At 41.3% G+C, this 17,804-nt stretch overlaps 2 protein-coding genes across 6 annotated transcripts in view; one reads left to right on the plus strand and one right to left on the minus strand.

Moving 5' to 3' along the window:
* The window catches only part of LOC310870638 (ras-related protein Rab-11B-like), a 13,303-nt gene extending 8,122 nt beyond the window's left edge, over positions 1 to 5,181 (plus strand). Inside the window, exons 4-6 of one of the 2 annotated variants that reach the window (XR_014570252.1) lie at positions 833 to 913; positions 3,551 to 4,562; positions 4,605 to 5,181. Coding sequence is in view for 1 of the 2 variants with exons in the window: in XM_083781902.1 (XP_083638028.1) it covers positions 833 to 913; positions 3,551 to 3,696 (227 nt within the window). In the remaining variant the exon portion in view is untranslated. Of the gene's footprint in view, positions 1 to 832; positions 914 to 3,550 lie in introns of both variants that reach the window. The other variant, XM_083781902.1, reaches the window with a different exon arrangement.
* Positions 5,182 to 8,439: 3,258 nt separating this feature from the next.
* LOC310870877 (E3 ubiquitin-protein ligase MARCHF2-like) lies at positions 8,440 to 17,493 on the minus strand. 4 transcript variants are annotated; one of them, XM_083782228.1, is made up of 7 exons: positions 17,169 to 17,493; positions 16,021 to 16,087; positions 15,641 to 15,778; positions 14,354 to 14,549; positions 12,992 to 13,190; positions 12,125 to 12,334; positions 8,440 to 11,646 (listed from the first exon to the last, which is right to left on the minus strand). In XM_083782228.1, the coding sequence occupies exons 4-7, from the start codon at positions 14,539 to 14,541 to the stop codon at positions 11,488 to 11,490; spliced, it is 756 nt and encodes a 251-aa protein (XP_083638354.1). In that variant the 5' UTR covers positions 14,542 to 14,549; positions 15,641 to 15,778; positions 16,021 to 16,087; positions 17,169 to 17,493; the 3' UTR covers positions 8,440 to 11,487. The 4 variants fall into 4 exon arrangements, with proteins under 4 accessions (XP_083638354.1, XP_083638355.1, XP_083638353.1 ...); XM_083782229.1 differs by lacking the exon at positions 16,021 to 16,087 and having other exon boundaries at positions 15,695 to 15,778; XM_083782227.1 differs by lacking the exon at positions 16,021 to 16,087.
* Between the last annotated feature and the right edge of the window lie 311 nt (positions 17,494 to 17,804).

The following is a 17,804-nucleotide window of genomic DNA, read 5'->3' on the forward strand; positions in this document are numbered from 1 at the left end:
GAGGGACGAGTGGAGAAGAAGTCGTTTTATGTTTGGTTGCACGCAGGTGTCACGTTTCGAAAATAGATCCATTTTAGTCGACTAAATTAACTGTAGATTTAGTCGACTAAAACTAGACTAACACTAAAACATTTCAGATAATTAAAATGTAACTAAAAGTAAATTAAATTGTATTCAAAACATTATGACTAAAATGAAAACAAAAGTTGCTGTCAAATTCAATGCTCATAGGCTATATACCCCAAATAACTGCTTGGTTTGGAAGCAGTGTGTAGACTGTAGAGTGTATTTGGTCAGTTCTCTGACATATGTCATAAACCATTATTTTCTAAATCCGTGATCACAGGCCCTGCTCTGTTGTCTGTTCTGCCTTGTTTTTCTTTCCTTTTTTGACTACCAATTGTGTTCTCTCTTGTGACACTGACTCACTTCCCTGCGGCCATGCATGTAAGAACGTTCAAAATAGATTTCACTAAGCATTCAACCAAATGAACCCCAGCCATTCAATGGAAAGAGGAGAAAACCCAGTACAGAGCCCTTGGGGACCCCATGTCAACTAAGTACATACAGTATAGCGTTTAGTAGTAAAGAAATGACTTATCAATTACAAACCACATTTGAGCCTTAAATTCATGGAGATTGGGTTGTTTTTGTCGCATTCCTATGCCAATAATTGATGACCGGCAAAGTATCCGGTACTGACTGAGCCACCACCCGGTCATCAAATTATTGTTGTTGTAGGAATGCGACGAAAATAATTACGAAATCTCCACGAATTTGAGGCTTGGGGTGTACTAATAAATGACAGAAAATGTGTCATTTTTACACACAGAGAAGAACAATCTATCGTTCATAGAAACCTCAGCTCTGGACTCAACGAATGTAGAGGAGGCCTTCAAGAGCATCCTGACAGGTGTGTATACATACACGTACCCCTCACCTCATCACAAATCACCTGGGGAACACTTCCATGTTTTTTCAAGGCTGTATTTGAATAGCCGCTAATTATTTAAACTGCTGTAGTGTCATGAGTACATCCACACAGAATGCAAATATTACATGGTGATGATCAAGCAATGTCATTAGTTTCCGAAACAACTAAGCAATTAAGTAGCCTACGATATGTTTCATCAAAAATAAAAGCATCAATGTGCAGTATGAATGAGGCATCACCCAATTAATGTTTTATTCACGACACATTGTCACTTCTTCTTGACACTTCCGGTTCAGACAACACAATTGTAGCCGTGGTTTTACTCGCGCAATTCGCAACCGTGAGTTCCGATCACATGATAGGCCACTTGTTAATGCGTCGCTGTTCCAGCAGAGATATCTAGCATGCAAGATATCTGCAGTGGACCTGCCAGTCACTTCCAAATCATGTAGGAAATGTGTTGTGACAACTAGAGAGAGCAGAGACCTGCTACAGCACTGGATCCCTAACACTGGGCCGGGTGCCCATTTTTGTGGGTCGCGGACACATTTGTATGGGTCCCTTCATTGTTTTGTTTCCTACATTTAGTTTTTAATTATTATTTGAAAGATTTTTCTTTCGCTCGTCTATATTGCTCTGTCGGCAAATCAGGCTAATTTATTGTTTTATACGGTCATGGAGAGGTTGTCTGGTTATTACTAGCCTCGATACCCAGGCTTTCATTTCGTCTGCGCGAAAAATTAAAGCCTGGATTTACTCATGGGCTGCACTGGTCTAAAAGTGGGAGTCAACCCTTCCGCGTAGGCGTCGCTCCAAATTACGTGACGTCAGGGCTCTGAGCGGTGTGCACACCTCAAAATAACACCGTGAGGAAATCATTACCAGTGGAACTTCAAACGAGGCTATGTGAGGAAAATGAGGAGAATGGCTGAATAACCCACCACACCGTCTAAGATAAAAACCAACGTGTGCCAACTCTGTGGAAATAACTTTGACAGTCCGTTAGAGTGGTATACTCCAGCAACCAGTGGTTTCTGCTTCTGGTCGACACAATACCAGTGCTGCACTGGGGGGGGGGGGAGGAGAGACCGGGGCTGACGGACAGATCGGTGAACCAATCAGGGTGCGCGTTTTTCTGAGGCGTTTTTCTGAGGCCCTCCCATCTAGGCCAGAAATGTCTAGCGTTAGCTCAGGCTAGGTTATTACTGCTTTCGTTTTTTTCACCGTCTTTTATTGTTTTTATTTTACTTTTTACTTTTTCATTGTGCTACGTGCTGCTGTGAAATATGTGCTTCTTGAAGATGACCTCTAAAAAAAACAAATCTGCACTTTGTTTTCTGTTCCACTCTCGAGTCTGTAGCAAAGGTGCTTGAATAGCAGAACCACGATGATAACTATAGTCAGCTTTAATTCTATAATGCAGCATTTTTCTAAATGTCGTCCTTAAATGGCAATGCAGTAAAAATGTGAAAACATACACACGTGAGGGGGGATTGAGAGAGAGAGTGGGGGGGGGGGGGGGGGGGGGGAGTAATGCTTAATTTACACAATAATTGTGACATTCCTACAAGCTGCAGGTGAGACTAAAATAAGCAAGCAGAACATTTCCTTCCATTTTTGCAAACATCTATTTTACAACAACAAATACAAATACCTCAGCTAACCAGCTGCAGTTTACACACGCACACACACACACACACACACACACACACACACTGTACACACACAGCAGATCTACAGGCTCACAGCGCGGCACAAACTACATTTCTTTCTTAATTTGACTTATTCGTGAAATTACTTTTTCTTTTTAAATAATAATATTCAAAACTAGATGTAGGAAACAAAAAATAAAGGGACCCATATAAATGTGTCCATGAAAATGTGTCCTTGATCTGCTATTTTCGGCTAATCTTCCTCAGAATAGGCATGTTAGGGTTCAACTGGTTAAATGGGGGAAACATTTTCTTACCAGAAAACTATTTAGCAGCTCCCCTAGTAACACTGAGGACCCCCTAGGAGTCCTTGACACCCTGTTGAAGACCCTTACTCTATAGTACGATGGTGTTGCTTGCGGACAAAGCGTTTCTGTTTATGTGGCTGACGCGGCAAGTTGCAGGGTGGGTGGAGCTTCATTTCCATACACCAGCTGTCTAAAAACCAGGAAGAGACTCCTGCCGTTCGCAGCATTTTGACGCCCCCCTTGTGTATACTGTATCTGGGTGTACTGTAACCGTGCATTACATGGAATCTTCTCTAGGATGTACAGTAAAGTTGAAGTACTGTTACTCCCTCTAACATTTCCTCGTATTTCTAGTTTGTGCATATTTTTCAAGTGCACACTGCATAGCCTACTGCAGCCTGCAGGCCTTGTTGACTATAGATTTAGAAGACATTTTGAAGCTTTTGCTACTGAAATAATCGATTATTTATTTGGTGAATCATTTAACATGCATCTTAATGCCAAAGCTTGCCAGACCTTGGTCTGGCAGTGGTGGAGTGGGTGGGACTTAGCAAAAGGTTGATAGAAAATGAGTAACTTTTTTGTTAACTTTAAGGTTAACGGGAGAATGAGAAAATAAGTGAACCGATCTGTCTTCCGTCTCCTCCTCCTGTCAGAAATCTACCGCATCGTATCGCAGAAGCAGATCGCCGAGCGGTCCGCCCACGACGAATCCCCAGGAAACAACGTGGTTGACATCAACGTTCCCCCCACCACCGACGGACAGAGAGGCAACAAACTGGCATGCTGCCAGAACCTGTAACACATGGCAACCTACCCACCCCCCCCCCCCCCCCTTACACACACACCTGGCTCGAATATTCATTGCAATTCCTTTTCAGTTGCACAGAGCGTTTCTTTTCTGTCAGAAAAGGTGATAACTCAACAGACTCAACAGACCGACCGCTAAACACTTTCCATGGTATTTTGTTTGTCTTTATATAGGCAAAAAGGTTCAGAACATATCAAAAGCAAATGGTATCAACGACATGTTGTGATGCAACGTGTTGTGAGCTTCTACCCAGGGCCAGGGGTCATTGTATGCTGGCTTTGGTGGACATGCTAACGCCATGCACTAGCTCTGGTCCATAGCTCTAATGCCTTCATTAGAGCTATGGGACTGTTCTCTTCCTATGCTCGCATAGATGAAGTAAATATCTGCAATATCGGTAGAGGGTGCAGTGGAGTAACTAAACGTATTGGGAAAACAATCCCTTTCTGGCCAAAAAGTACCTTTTATACATGTGGTGGGGGGCTCAGAGTGTGTCCACTAAGGAAAGTAGCTTTCTAATTACACATTAAGCCGCCTTTGTATTGTTGAGTATAGGTAAAACGTTTTGAATATTTCCGCTACAGGGGAGAGGCTAGTCTGCATTTCATGCGAGGGAAACAAAGAGTGGCAGAGTCTTAATGCAATGGCAGCAAAGGATAGCATTAGGGCTATGGACCAGAGCTATAGCCATGGACATACAAACACAGAAAACACAAAGAGCTAGCCCTGAATGACCATAGGTCTATAAGGGTCCATTTGGTACACTTAGTTAATAATGGGGTCCTTGCAAATAAAACGTTTGAGAACCACTAGTAGGCCTACTAGTTGGACTCCTATATTCACTATTATTTACTATTGTCATATAAGTTTCATACATATTCTGAAGAAAACCTGGAGAGTTGACATTCAGTAATTGTGAATTATGATCAAAATAAGAGCAGTTTAATGGTGTGTAAAACAGAAAGTTATTGATGACCCCTGCTTCTACGTTCTACATATGTCACCTCTTGTTTTTTTTATGGAAAACACATGGTTTACAGGTGTGAAAAAAAAGGTGAATGTTAGTTTTTTTATTTTTTTGCTGTTCCACAGAAAACTGGTCTGTCATCAATGCCGTTAGAGGGCACTATCCCACTGCATCACAGTTTAAAATCCCATAGACTCTATGGGATTTTCAATTTAAAAAATACATAACCGTGATGCCTATAACTCTATGCCTAAGTCATCCTAGATTTACTCACATGGATATGAGGCATCAACTGACGGTGAAAAGGTACTAATTTGTCCAAAGAGTAAAAAAAAAAAAAAAGAGATATACCTGACTGAATCGCCCGGCTGATTTGTTTATCTTTGGAACACAGTTTGCTTACTTCATTTTGTGTAAAATATATTCTGTTTTTCTTTTCTTTTTTTGATAGCTTGTCTTGCTCACTTACTTTATATATTAATGCCATAAAATTACATTTTCCAATATTACGTTACTGAATCGACACGTGTTTGTATAGCGTTTGTAACGTGTGTGTGTGTGTGTGTGTGTGTGTGTGTGTGTGTGTGTGTGTGTGTGTGTGTGTGTGTGTGTGTGTGGTGTCATAAATTATTTGATCTGCTGTGTATCAACTCAAACTGCCCTAATCTCAAAAGACAGATTCTGGTCAGCACTACTGCCCCAAACATGTTGTTAGTAGGAATAAACGCATCAGAAGCCTCCGGGAGGAAGTGGACTAAGAAAGGAAGCATCTTCCAAAAACCCTAATGGTCTCGGATATTTCATAAAAGCAAAGGTTTAAGCCTCAAATCTGCGATTTCTTCAACTGGAATGTAGAACAGAGGTTTAGAACAATGTGATCAATATGATCAAAACATCATAATTCTACATATTGCGCTAAAGGTTTCACAAATCACAGCTTGGGCCAATTGGGACTTGGCCTAACAAACGTTTTCAGTCATAATATTTTATTTTACTTTAGACCATATCCCTGGCACAAAATATTCTCAGATGGGGAGTCCAGCAGTCCGCGACCAAATACTTATTATTTAGGGGTCCTTTACTTTTGAGAATCACAAAAAATATATATTTTGAATATATTTTTTATCCCACGATTTTGTAACCCATTTTTCACCCCTGTGTCAATCATCTAATGTGATCCTGGGCTCTACACATCCTCCGCCAACCTGGGGAGAGCAACGGACTTAACTCATGCTTCCTTCATGCTTGAGTGTCCACTGTGCCTGACAGGGGGGAGTTTCCCTGGTTGGACGTAGCGCGTGGAAGGAACTCGTTATTCCAACGAGTTCCTTTTCCCCTCCATCAGGCGCCCCGGCTGGCCAGGGGGAGGCAGTTTAGAGACCTGGATTACTGCATGTTTTTGTGAGGGTACCTACCCTAGGGGACACGGGGAGAACATGCAAACTCCACACAGAAAGGCCCTTTCGCCAACCCCGCCTTCGGGTATGGGCACTGATGACGCGGAGGAGGAAACACGCCGCCAGCACCCACAGCGCCCCGAGCGGGAATCGAACACAGGACATTCTAGCTGTGAGGCGACAGCACTACCAACTGTGCCACCGTGCCCCTAAATCACAAATTTTGCATCAATGACATACAAAATGGTAGCTGATGTAAATGTCTGTCTGCAACACAGATGTGGAAATGTTCATTTTCCTCCATAATATAATTTGAGAAGTGAAACTTTCACATTCTAGACTGTAGAGGCATAAAGTGAAATGTTTCACACCATGATTTTGTTTTAATCTTGATGATTATAGCATACAGGCCTACATGAAAATCCATATTTCAAAATAGTTGAATATGACATGACTTACGAGACTTGATAAGACACTGGACTTAAAACTATAGCCCATTCGCACCCGCTTTGCGGTGAGATCAAAGCGTGTCGCCAGACTCGCCACTAATACTAGATTACTCTGGGTACGGTAGCCTACGGTACGGTGGTGCCGACGGCCCATCGTGCTTTCCAGTTCTTGGGCCTCACAACCCAGCCTGAAACCATCTCACTGCACAGTAAGACAAGATAATAGTGCAATTTAATGGAGCATCTGTATCTGTAGTGGACCCAGCTGGCCAGTAAGGTTTGACTGATGATGTTTAACCAATGTTTTCTCATAGTACCGGTACTCAAATTAGAACTAGGACAGAGAAAAACATAAGATGCATCATAATTCAGACAATAAACATCTTAAAATGTGAGCATAGGCCTACAAACTGTTCCCTTAAACCACAATTATGCTCAACTGGCCCAATAATGTCAATGTCAACAGAAAGGCAATCAATGGTGCATTCACTGCAGACAACCTAGGACTGTCAGAACACACACCCTGTGAAACAGCTACAAGAGCAGTATCACCATCTCAGTGATAATGTAGGTGTGTTCAACGTAGGTTCAGGTGTAGAGACCACCATCTGCTTATCATGGCCACTCCCCGTTCTCAATCGCTTCCCTATCTATAGTGAATTGCTGTCTATTGATCATGTATGCCCTCTTTTCTTGGCTCAAATTATGCCCATCTCATTACAGCCACAGGGCTAGTTCTAATAGCCCCCCCCCCCCCCCTGGTGGTGGCCCATATTGGCCTTACACACCAGGCTAGGATGGGCTCAGGGTCAGCCATTTAATCCAAACCCATCATCAAAACCCTCCTGGAATCAAGGCCCTCCATTCCTCTTGATGAATACTGGCTGCTGGCCAGCTAATCAGCTGTGCTTGCAGGAACAGAACCCGTGGAGGAACTAAGGAAATCAATGTTCTGTGGCACAGTGAAACCGCCCTGATCTGAATAAGTACAGCAGCTGGGATGATCTCATGGAGGAAACAAACAATATGCTTCATGGGGCGGCACATCACAACTCAAACTCGGAAAACTATCTCAGAAAAAATGTCCTTCTGTGTTATTCTAGGAAACAAACAAACAGTATACACACAGTACTGATTGAAGTGGACAAGGTACTGTATTCTGAACTCAAAACCCCTTGCACACATTTCCTGACCAGAAGAGCCATCTACCAGGAGATTTTACAGCACAGCACTGTGTGCTTTATGGAGATTTCCTTTTCCAGCAGCACTTGGCACCTGCCCACAGTGCCAAGACTACTAGTAATTACTATGCCTAACTGACCAGCCAAATGGCCAGACCTGGCTGAACCCCACAGATAATCTAGTTTGTATTGTCAAGAGGATGATGGGGAGGGGGACACAATACTCAACCCCATGCCACCCACCATTGATTAAGTAATGTGTAAACAAACAAAAAACGTAGCCCAGACCAAAGTATTGAGTCCATGAATTAAGATACTTTTCAGATAGTTGACATTCCTGTATACAATTTTTTTTTTTTTGCAATATTCTAATATTTGCAGATGCATTTTCATGGCATAGTTTTAAAATGCATGTTTGAAATATTTCACCATATACAATCTAGAATATAAAGTTTCACTTTTCAAATACACAGATGACATTAACTCTAAAGGAAAGGACAACACTCATTTTCTAATGTTTTCTGTTGTCTTTTATTCTGCTAATGTCTTTAGAAGGCTTATGGGTTAACTTATTATGCTTTTAGCCTTATACTGACTGGCTGCAATGATTTTAGACCATTGAACTCAAGTTCTAAACATAAAACAGATCGAGAAATCCAGGAGTCCCTTATCGCCACTGCCACCATGTCCAAAACAGATGCTATTCAGGGAGGAAGAAATAAAGCACCTGTATCCCGATGGATTGTGTAGTTATTTAGTCACAAGCTCTTAATTAATCATTTTAATTAGTTAAATAATTTATAAAAACCCACAAACACACCACTTCAACTTTCAAAAGGTAAAATAATTTAGCCCATCTACAAGCTTGTAGATTGGCTATTTGCGCTATTGAGTGACAGTGTTGTATGCAAAGTAGGGCATTAATTTACAGAGAGAAATATCAAACAAAATGATGTTTTATTGCACAATGACCTAACTCTCACTGGAGTGCAACCAGAAGATTCAAATTCCACCCAATAATAATTGATCTTCATCAGGTCATGTGGATGTCATGTAGATCGAAAAATGTCAGAATTCTCATTAAAGAACGTCTTTCTTATACCTGTGGCGTGCGGGCTCCATCCAATATCTACTGAAGTTTCTTTAGCCCAGCAACCAGCCTGTCGATGTGCGTATTCTACGTCCGCTCATATTTAACTTTAAAAAAAAAAAATTGGGTCATTTTATCGTCTACTACGCAAGCTTTTGTGAGCACCCCAGACAGTATTTAACTTTTTTATTCAGTATTTCGATATTTGATATTAATGTTATTAGACAAGCCCCCTTCCTATACAAAGTAACCCCTGTAACTTAAAACTCCATTTTAACTATGTTAGCCTGAGTAAATTAAATATCCCTTTAAGCCCCCTCAATTCATCCACGGGTAAACACAACAGTGCATTACACGCCTTCTTTTGCAGTGGTGGAAAAAGTATATGGCCTACTTAAATTAGTACACTTACTTTTAACCGATCTACAAGCTCACGTTTCGATGGGCTATTTCCACTATATCCGCAGAACTGTGTTTGATGTATTGTGTTGCTATTAGCAGTTGCTATGAAGATCTGTTTTCCATGGTACACACCGTGGCTGTCAGGTAGAACCTCATAATTATGTCCAAAACTGTTACTTGTCAGGAAATGTAAGTAAGTAAGGAATCAGTGCTATAGCATTTGGAGATTGTGGAATAATTGTCTGGCGACGTGAGCCTACTGTATATACGCACGAGTGCGTATATACGCACACAGTTGTTGTGAGCTTGTAGATCTATTTAGAAACATTTATAACATTTTAGCAACAGAAATCAACAAATATTCTACTTTCAGATGGGGGTCCATGTTCAAATACATTACTTTTGGAGGTCCTTGACATGAAAAAGTTTTACAACCACTGATATACATGATTAGTGAATCATTGTTTAACTGTTTACAACAGCAATGAGAAAATGTTACCTAAGGAGTTCTCATTTGGTAATTGGGTTGAGGTTATACTATGTATATATATTATATATAAGAGACCATGGGTCTTTACTTGTCAGGAGAGGATAAAAACTGACTAGTTTTACTTTTCGTACTTCTCATTTCATCGTGATGCTAGTTGTTCAAAAACAACAGACAGAGTTTGGAGGCTGTGTGCGTGTGAGAGTGTGCGTGTGTTTGTATTACTATACTTGTGAGATGTCATGTATTCCCAGTTCAAATCTGCTGCCGAGCTAATCAAAATGAAGCCATGGGAAAATGAACCGGAACAGAAAATGTCCTATGACACATTTTCCTGGAAGGGACTACTGTCAAAGACACTTCAATTATTTTAGTCCTTGAAATTAAAACGTTATAGAACCATCCAATGTAGAGGTTACTGTAGGTTTAGGGGTTAGGGTTGGAGTTACGCCTTATTCATACCACGTACAATTCAGACTTAAGGTTTATGGTCAAGAATGGAAAGGTAAAAATGCATCAAATTGGTCTCGTAAAGTGTTGACGTCCTCACAAGTATAGCAAACATGTTTGTGTGTGTGTGTGTGTGTGTGTGTGGGGGGGGGGGGGGGGGGGGGGGTTAGTGAATAATTCAGATAGTGTAGTAGCATGCTTGAATCCATTATATTCAACTACATTACATCGGTGGCATACTGTCACACATGTACTGTACTGTCACGAGTCCCATGTCCCAGCAGCTGGCAGTCTAGTCAGGTGTCACAACGCCAGTGCATGCAGTATCAGTCTGGAATGAGTTCCTCCCAAAAACAAAAAAGCACGTTGAGGGTCCTTGTCCATGGCTTTCCCAGTTAAGGTAGTTCACATCAGGTGCCTCAGTCAGGACGGGAACCCCTTTTGGGGTTCTTGTTGCTATTTACAGTATATAGCAACATTCGGCCTCAGTCCTAAATGGGTTAAAAGGGGTAGTTCACCCCTAAAATACCCCTTTTCAATTAATCACACGACAAGGCCTTGAATTCATGGAGATTTTCTTTTTTTCCCCTTTTTGGCTGCAATCCTGGTCAAATATTGCAATATTTGTTGTTAACTGTGGAGGAAGGATCGTGCAGCCTTCTCCAGGACAACCAAAAAAGTCTAAATTAATCACACAAGATGGACCACCAGCTGCCCCTGAGGGAGTACAACCGAAAAGGTCTAAATTCAAGATGCACAATCGGCAGCACCTGAGCATCACAAATAAAACCTTGCTCAAGAAACTTGTCCAGTTTCCAGTTAACTAAAATGGCACAAAGCTGCTACTTTTGAATTTGAATCCTCAAAAGTAATATTTTTGGACATAGGTTTCCACCAGGCAAAGCCGATATATAGTTAAAATCTAAAAGGACGGATGCTTTCGCAGTTTTAATGAGTTAATTAGGTAATGTAATGTATGGGGAACAATTCTAGATTATATTTAAGTGACTTATTATTAATATATGTTTTATACATTTTGACTAAATTGTTAATGATCAATTTTAAATATAGCGTTGCTCTCGTTAACCTTGACCTCTTATGTATTGACTTCAATTCAACAACGGAATATTGGCTCAGGAATGCGAAAAAAGGAAAAAAAAACTAAGAATCTCCATGAAGCCAAGGCTTCACACGGTGAGTTGATAGGGAGGGAAACAGAAACCTAAACAGAGGGAGAGAAAAAATCCACTCTCCCCCTCTATGAAATGCAAAAGTCTTATTTTCTTCATAATATAATACACGGTGGATTTTCAGAGAGCGCTCTGGGTGTCTTTTAGGCTGTGGGGAGGGGGGCTACGCTCATACGATGGTCTCGTCAGTCATTTTCTTGGAGGACTTGGTGGGCGTGGCGTCGCGCTGTGCAGAGTGCGGCCCTTTAAGGTCGGGCATGAGCAGCCGTACCTTCTGATTGGTCCTCCTCCACTCCGAGTACAGCTGACAGTGATAGCGGAACGACACCTAAGAAAGAGAGAGGGAGAGAGACATCAAAACAAACCTGATGTTGAGATATTTGATAGTGAGGTGCATATCTGTCGGGCAGAAACTTTGTTCCTCCACATTTCTATATACAGTATATATTATATATATAGTTTTTATTTATTTATCTCTATCACTTGCAGTGTTACAGAAAACCAGTGATGTGAATGTTTCAGAACCACAGCTCTAGGAGGAAAAGTGGAGACAGCTATCTTTGGCAGGCAGATAAGTGTAAGACACCATCACGGCCCACCAAAAATACATTTCAGTCGACTAAATCAACTGTAGTCGACTAATGTCTTATGATATTTAGTCAACTAAAACCAAAAGATTTCAAAAGGACTAAAATATGACTAAATGGAATTGTATTCAAAAGACTGTGACAAAAACTAACATAAGAATGTGTTCTGTCAAGATTAACTGGGTCGAGGTGTAGAAATAACATGGAGCGTGTACTCGCCAGCGTCCAGAGGATGTATATGGTGAACAGGGCGATGGTCAGGGCGATGAGGCCCACCGCCTCCAGGCGGCTCTTCAGCTGCAGGTGGTCCTGAGCCCCGCGCAGACACAGCCAGCCGGAGATGGCCGCCAGCGGCGTGATGAGCAGGAAGCACGCCATGTCGCACAGCAACGTGCGCTTCTCGCTGCGCGGCCCCGGGTCCTTCAGCCACTGAGAACGATGATGATGACAACATTTATTATAAGGAGTAGTTCACCCCAAAACATTACTTATTTTCTATCAATTACACACACTGATGAAGGCTGGCTAGCCGAAACGTCTGTCTCTCAGTTATGTAGTAAATAAATAGAATTGAAAATGTACTCTTGCTACTGTGTGCTTTCCTATCAATTTCACATCTTGAATTCATGGAGATTTATTTTTGTTATGTCGCATTCCTAAATAATTTAATGTCTCCAGTAGGAGACACTGCAAGTCTCTCCTAACGGTCATCAAATTATTGCCTTAGGAATATGCCAAAAACAAACAATTTAGGTATTTATTTAGCAGACATTCATATCCAGAGCGACTTACAATAAGCAAGGTAACAATTCTAATCTGCATCAAATGCAGAGCGACAGTGTAGTGCCTCAGTAAACTAGGATCATAGGTAAACCAAGAACCTAGCATCAATTAATTAAATAAAATGAATTAAATACAAGTCAGTCTTCCATCTGGAGAGGGAAGGCTGAATTTAGCTTAGGGTTAGGGACAGGGTTAGTCCTGCTGGAACTGTTGCCACCGTGATCCGACTTTGGATAAGCGGTTAAAGATGGATTGATGGATGGATGGTAATAAATGTAACAGGCCTTAAACATTATCTCTAACCTGTGTGAGGGGCTGCGGCCGCCGTTCGATGGTGAACTGCGTGTGGCAGAGCTCACAGTAGCTGGTGTTGGAGGAGGACAGCCACCTCTCCAGGCAGCTGCGGTGCACCTGGCCCAGGGTGCCCGTGCACCCGCAGGGTGAGAGCAGGCTCTCCCCGCCGCCGCTCCCCTCATGGCAGATCCGACACATGCCCACATCACTATAGGACAAAACACAGAAGCAAAGAAATATTACACAGGTTACATTTGTCAAAGGAAAAACTCAACAGAATGTACAGTATCCAAATGTGAATCCAGCCTGCAACAGATGTGGCCAGTCACCGGCCACTCTAGCTCATATGTTCTGGCATTGCACTAAACTAACATCATATTGGCAAAGTATATTTAAATCACTGTCAGACATTGTTGAAAGACCTTTTGACCCGGATCCACTGACAGCAGTTATGGGAGTCAGTGGGCCCGGGGTCAAACTGTCTACTTTCCAATATAACATGGTAAAATATGTGACTCTACTGGCTCGCAGACTGATACTGTTGAATTGGAAACAAGCACAGGTTCCGACTCACACTTCGCTTATGAGAGATGTTATGCACTACTTACAATTGGAAAAGATTAAGTTTGAATTGAGAGTGAGTGAAGATAGATTCTACCAGACATGGCAACCCTTCATTGAATATTTCAATAGGTGCACGCTAACCCCTCCTACACAATAGATAGCACAATAGGAAAAGGAGAAAAAAAAGGGAACAGAGTGTTTTTTCTTTATTTTATTTTTTCTCATTTAAAAAAGAATGTCTGTAATTCACTTAATTTACAACAACATGTTGGAAAAAGTTTGAGAGCAAGAGTGTCTGTCCTGTTTTGTTTTGTTTGTCTGTTCACACTTTTGTTTAACTGTTTTTTCATGTTTATCACATTTATATGTCTTTTTTATTATGTATTGTATGTGGAACATTTACATTGCCTGTTATTTTTTTCATTTTTATAACTGAACTACTCATTATCATTGTCGATAATATTCCGATGTCATACAAAAAATGCCTAATAAAAACAGTATTAAAAAAAAAAAACACAGAAGCAAAACGTCACAATGAATCTGTTGATTGGACCAGTCGTTTGGGCTCGAGACCAAAAGAGAAAGTGTGTCTCTCCTCGTGACGCAAACTGGTGAATATCTATCATTTAAATGTCATATACTGTAGATAACATAGTCCGGAAAATCTACTTCAGTACTGGTGTTCTATACCGTAATAGAAACTGTTTTACTTTTACAGTAAGAAAGAAACTAGTTCAACAACTCATAAATAAACTTAAAATATATAAAATATAAAAACAAATTGAACAAATCAATGTTCGTTCTCACCTGTGTAAGCTCACGGCTTTGACGATGGTGGACAGCGGTCGGCCATCTTTGGCCGTCACCTTGGCCGTCACGTAGTGTGTGGAGGTGTTGGAGTGGGGGTCAGAGTGCTTGGAGGACAGCTGGCTCTCTGTGTCACCAGAGTAGTCACACAGAGAGCCAGGCAGGTGACAACAGCCTGATGTCGACATCACCACCGCTGTAGGGTGACAAGAAACAAGGGCTGTGTCACGGTAATGACATTTCACTTGACCAGTGTCAATTTTGTCGACTAAAACTATGGTGAAAGACGTTAAACGTTCATCCACCACCTTTTTTCACTGAAGACTAAATAAAAGCTAAGCTATGATCGACGACTGACGGCGAGCCGGTCATTGTTGAGAAATAAACGCTGACAGGATGATTAGATACCGAAGCGATACCTGAAGGGATTTTATGGCACACACAGACAAATATAAAACAGGCATCAAGGCCCCAAAGCAACGATGGAGGGCTCGTCCGAAGACGATCTAGAGAGACGGCCTGCCAACATACATTTTAAATTGACTAAATCAACTGTAAATTGACTAAATCAACTGTAGATTTAGTCAACTAAAATCTTAAAATATTTAGTCAACTAAAACTTAGCCTGGGGTCCTTTGCTTTCTATGGCATAGGCATCTCCGGCAGGATCTCCGGCAGGATCCGCCGGGAGAATCTAGACAAAGCTGCGCGACTAATTAATTAGAGCGAAAGAGAGGGAGAGGAGTGTGTGTGTGTACGTGTGTGCGTCAATTTAACAAAGGTGCAGACTAACAGAAATCAGCAGAGAGTGATCGACGTTTGCGCTACTCTATGCCGAATTGAAGTGGACTCGGTCTCGGTCCCACACTTTTTTTCCCCCCTGGAAATAAAATAGTCTGGGTTTCCGAGGCTAACTAAAACTAGACTAAAATGAATACATCAGTCAGTAATACATACACAAATTGCAAAACCTGATGACAATGAATGACTATCAAAATAGTTGTACAACAAACTATTGTACAACAAAGTAGAATACAGGGTTAAGTAGTTATTCAGGCCAATCGATAAATTCAATTCTAAAATTAGAATGTTGTGTGTAGACTGTAGATTTCTTGATATGCAATAAATAAAACAAAATATTATTAAATTAAATTAGATTGGCTATGTATGCTCATTTTCCAACAGATTAATTAATACAGACAAATGGAAACAACGATTATGCAAATAATGGAGATTATCTGAAATAATTGACATTAGTCGATTATTTGATAATTGTGTAAGGCGTACACAGGTGATGAGACTGAGATCACCGGCCAAGAGGGGTGGGGGAAGTCCGCTCACTGAGGGTCCGCTTGAAACCCTGGTCTGTTGATCTTCCTCTGTTCTCTCTGCGCCTTTCTCCCCTGTCTTCTTACTGGACTGTGTCTGGTGACACGCACACGCACACGCACACACACACACACACACACACACACACACACACACACACACACACACACACACACACACACACACACACACACACACACACGACAATATTTATTTACTAAATACTAAATAAATAAGTATAATGGCATGATGTCATGGTTGCAAGAAGATTAAAAGAGGCTTCCTATGTCACATTCATTATGTGATAATACATTAATATGACACACGCAGGCACACACAGGCCGCTGAAGAAGTTCCACGCAGCCCACCTGGGAACACTAGTGAGCCCTTGAGCAAGGCAATCCTCTGTGAAATTCAGGACAGTTTGTCAGATGCACACTAAATGTAAATGAGTAAAGGCTTCTTACTGAGTAACTGGAATTTAACTCACACACACCAACATAACTTAAAATCTAACATAAATAACATACTTTCATAATTAATACATTATTAAGAAAAGCAAACATGTACAGTACATAGAATTCAGAGAGACAGTGTAGTGCCTCAGTAAACTGGAATCACAGGAAAACCAAGGATAAAAGTCAGAGTGGGCACCTATATTTTGTTAATGATTTTATTTTTATTTTTTTCAGATTCAGATTCAGGTCACACAATTGGCAGGTGCCTTGCGATAGGTGCTGCCGTGCTGGGTAATTAATCACACCACCTGCCAATTGTGTGACCCAAACTTTTGTGTTTCCCTGGTCAATTGGTGATGACGTCGGCGGTAAACAGGACGTATTCAGTCCAGCGATTATTCCGGCCCCCCTCGGAGAGAAAGACGTCCGTGTGCATCTCGTGAAAAAGTGGAGATAATTGACTAAATACACGTTTTGTGCCAGAACTTTCACATGGATATAAAACCAGAGGACCATATTTCACTCCACATCATTGGAATTATTTAATGGGTGAGTACAAACGGAGCATTTATCACATTAAGGCCGCCAATTTACAACCCGAAAAGAATTTAAGCAGACTGTTCTATGGCTCTGTATGTGAAATACTGTACATACTGTAACAACAAGAGCCATTCTAGGGCTACTACGGACGGCTGCAATTCGAAACTGGCCCCCGTAAAATCTGACCCCCCCCCCCCACACACACACACACACACACACCCCTTTCCCCCCCTCACTGTATATGTTTCTTTTCCCTTTATACCTCATTTATGATGAATTCCCGTTCTGTTCTTTGGCTTTATAGAAGTGTATATTTGTACGTCTCTAAATGTTTTGATGAATTGATGAATCTTGTAAACAAGTGTAATGCTTTGTTGGGTCGTCCACTCACAGTTAACAGTCTTTGTATTGAGTTGTGCTTGAATTGTACTGTAATTCTGCAAACTGTTAATACATATTTCAATCAATGCAACACTGTGCAGACTCACCGGGAGATCAGTCCTCTTGGCCGGCCGGGAGGAGCTCCTCTCCTCCCCGTTCTCCTCTCCGCGTTAGCCCGCTATAGCATCAGCTATCCCGTTAGCATGACATTGAACATGGTCTTCAACCCCAAATCCATCCCGAGATCACTGATTCCAATGCAGTGCACGCGATCTAGCGCACGGCCCCCGGTACCGAGCCTGCCGTCTCCATGACAACCAGATGTTTGATTGTTTGTTTACACCGATGGGTTTGTTTTGAGGCTTGATGGAGTTGATGGTTTGAACACAACAACAGCTGATGTTGTTGTGATGGTTGGTGCTGATCTGTGTCTGTGACTGTGACCAAGCTAGTTGTGTTAGCAATGTCCTGTCAGCTGATCACGGCATGGTCACGTGACCAGATCCCCACTTTGCCTAGAAAGCGCCGATCTACAAGCTGATGCAGTTCATTATTATTATTGATGTTATATGTATATATTATAATAATAATAATAATAATAATAATAATTATTATTATTAGTAGTAGTAGGCCTATATCATTTATATATAAATATATCTTTATGTTCTAATTTTCAATACAGCAATGCATTGATATTAAAAAGAAAATGTAGGATCGATACTCTGAGCTTCTATATAGCAGCA

The sequence above is a fragment of the Protomyctophum parallelum genome (assembly GCF_964188405.1).
Source record: "Protomyctophum parallelum genome assembly, chromosome: 14".
Lineage (NCBI taxonomy): Eukaryota > Metazoa > Chordata > Actinopteri > Myctophiformes > Myctophidae > Protomyctophum > Protomyctophum parallelum.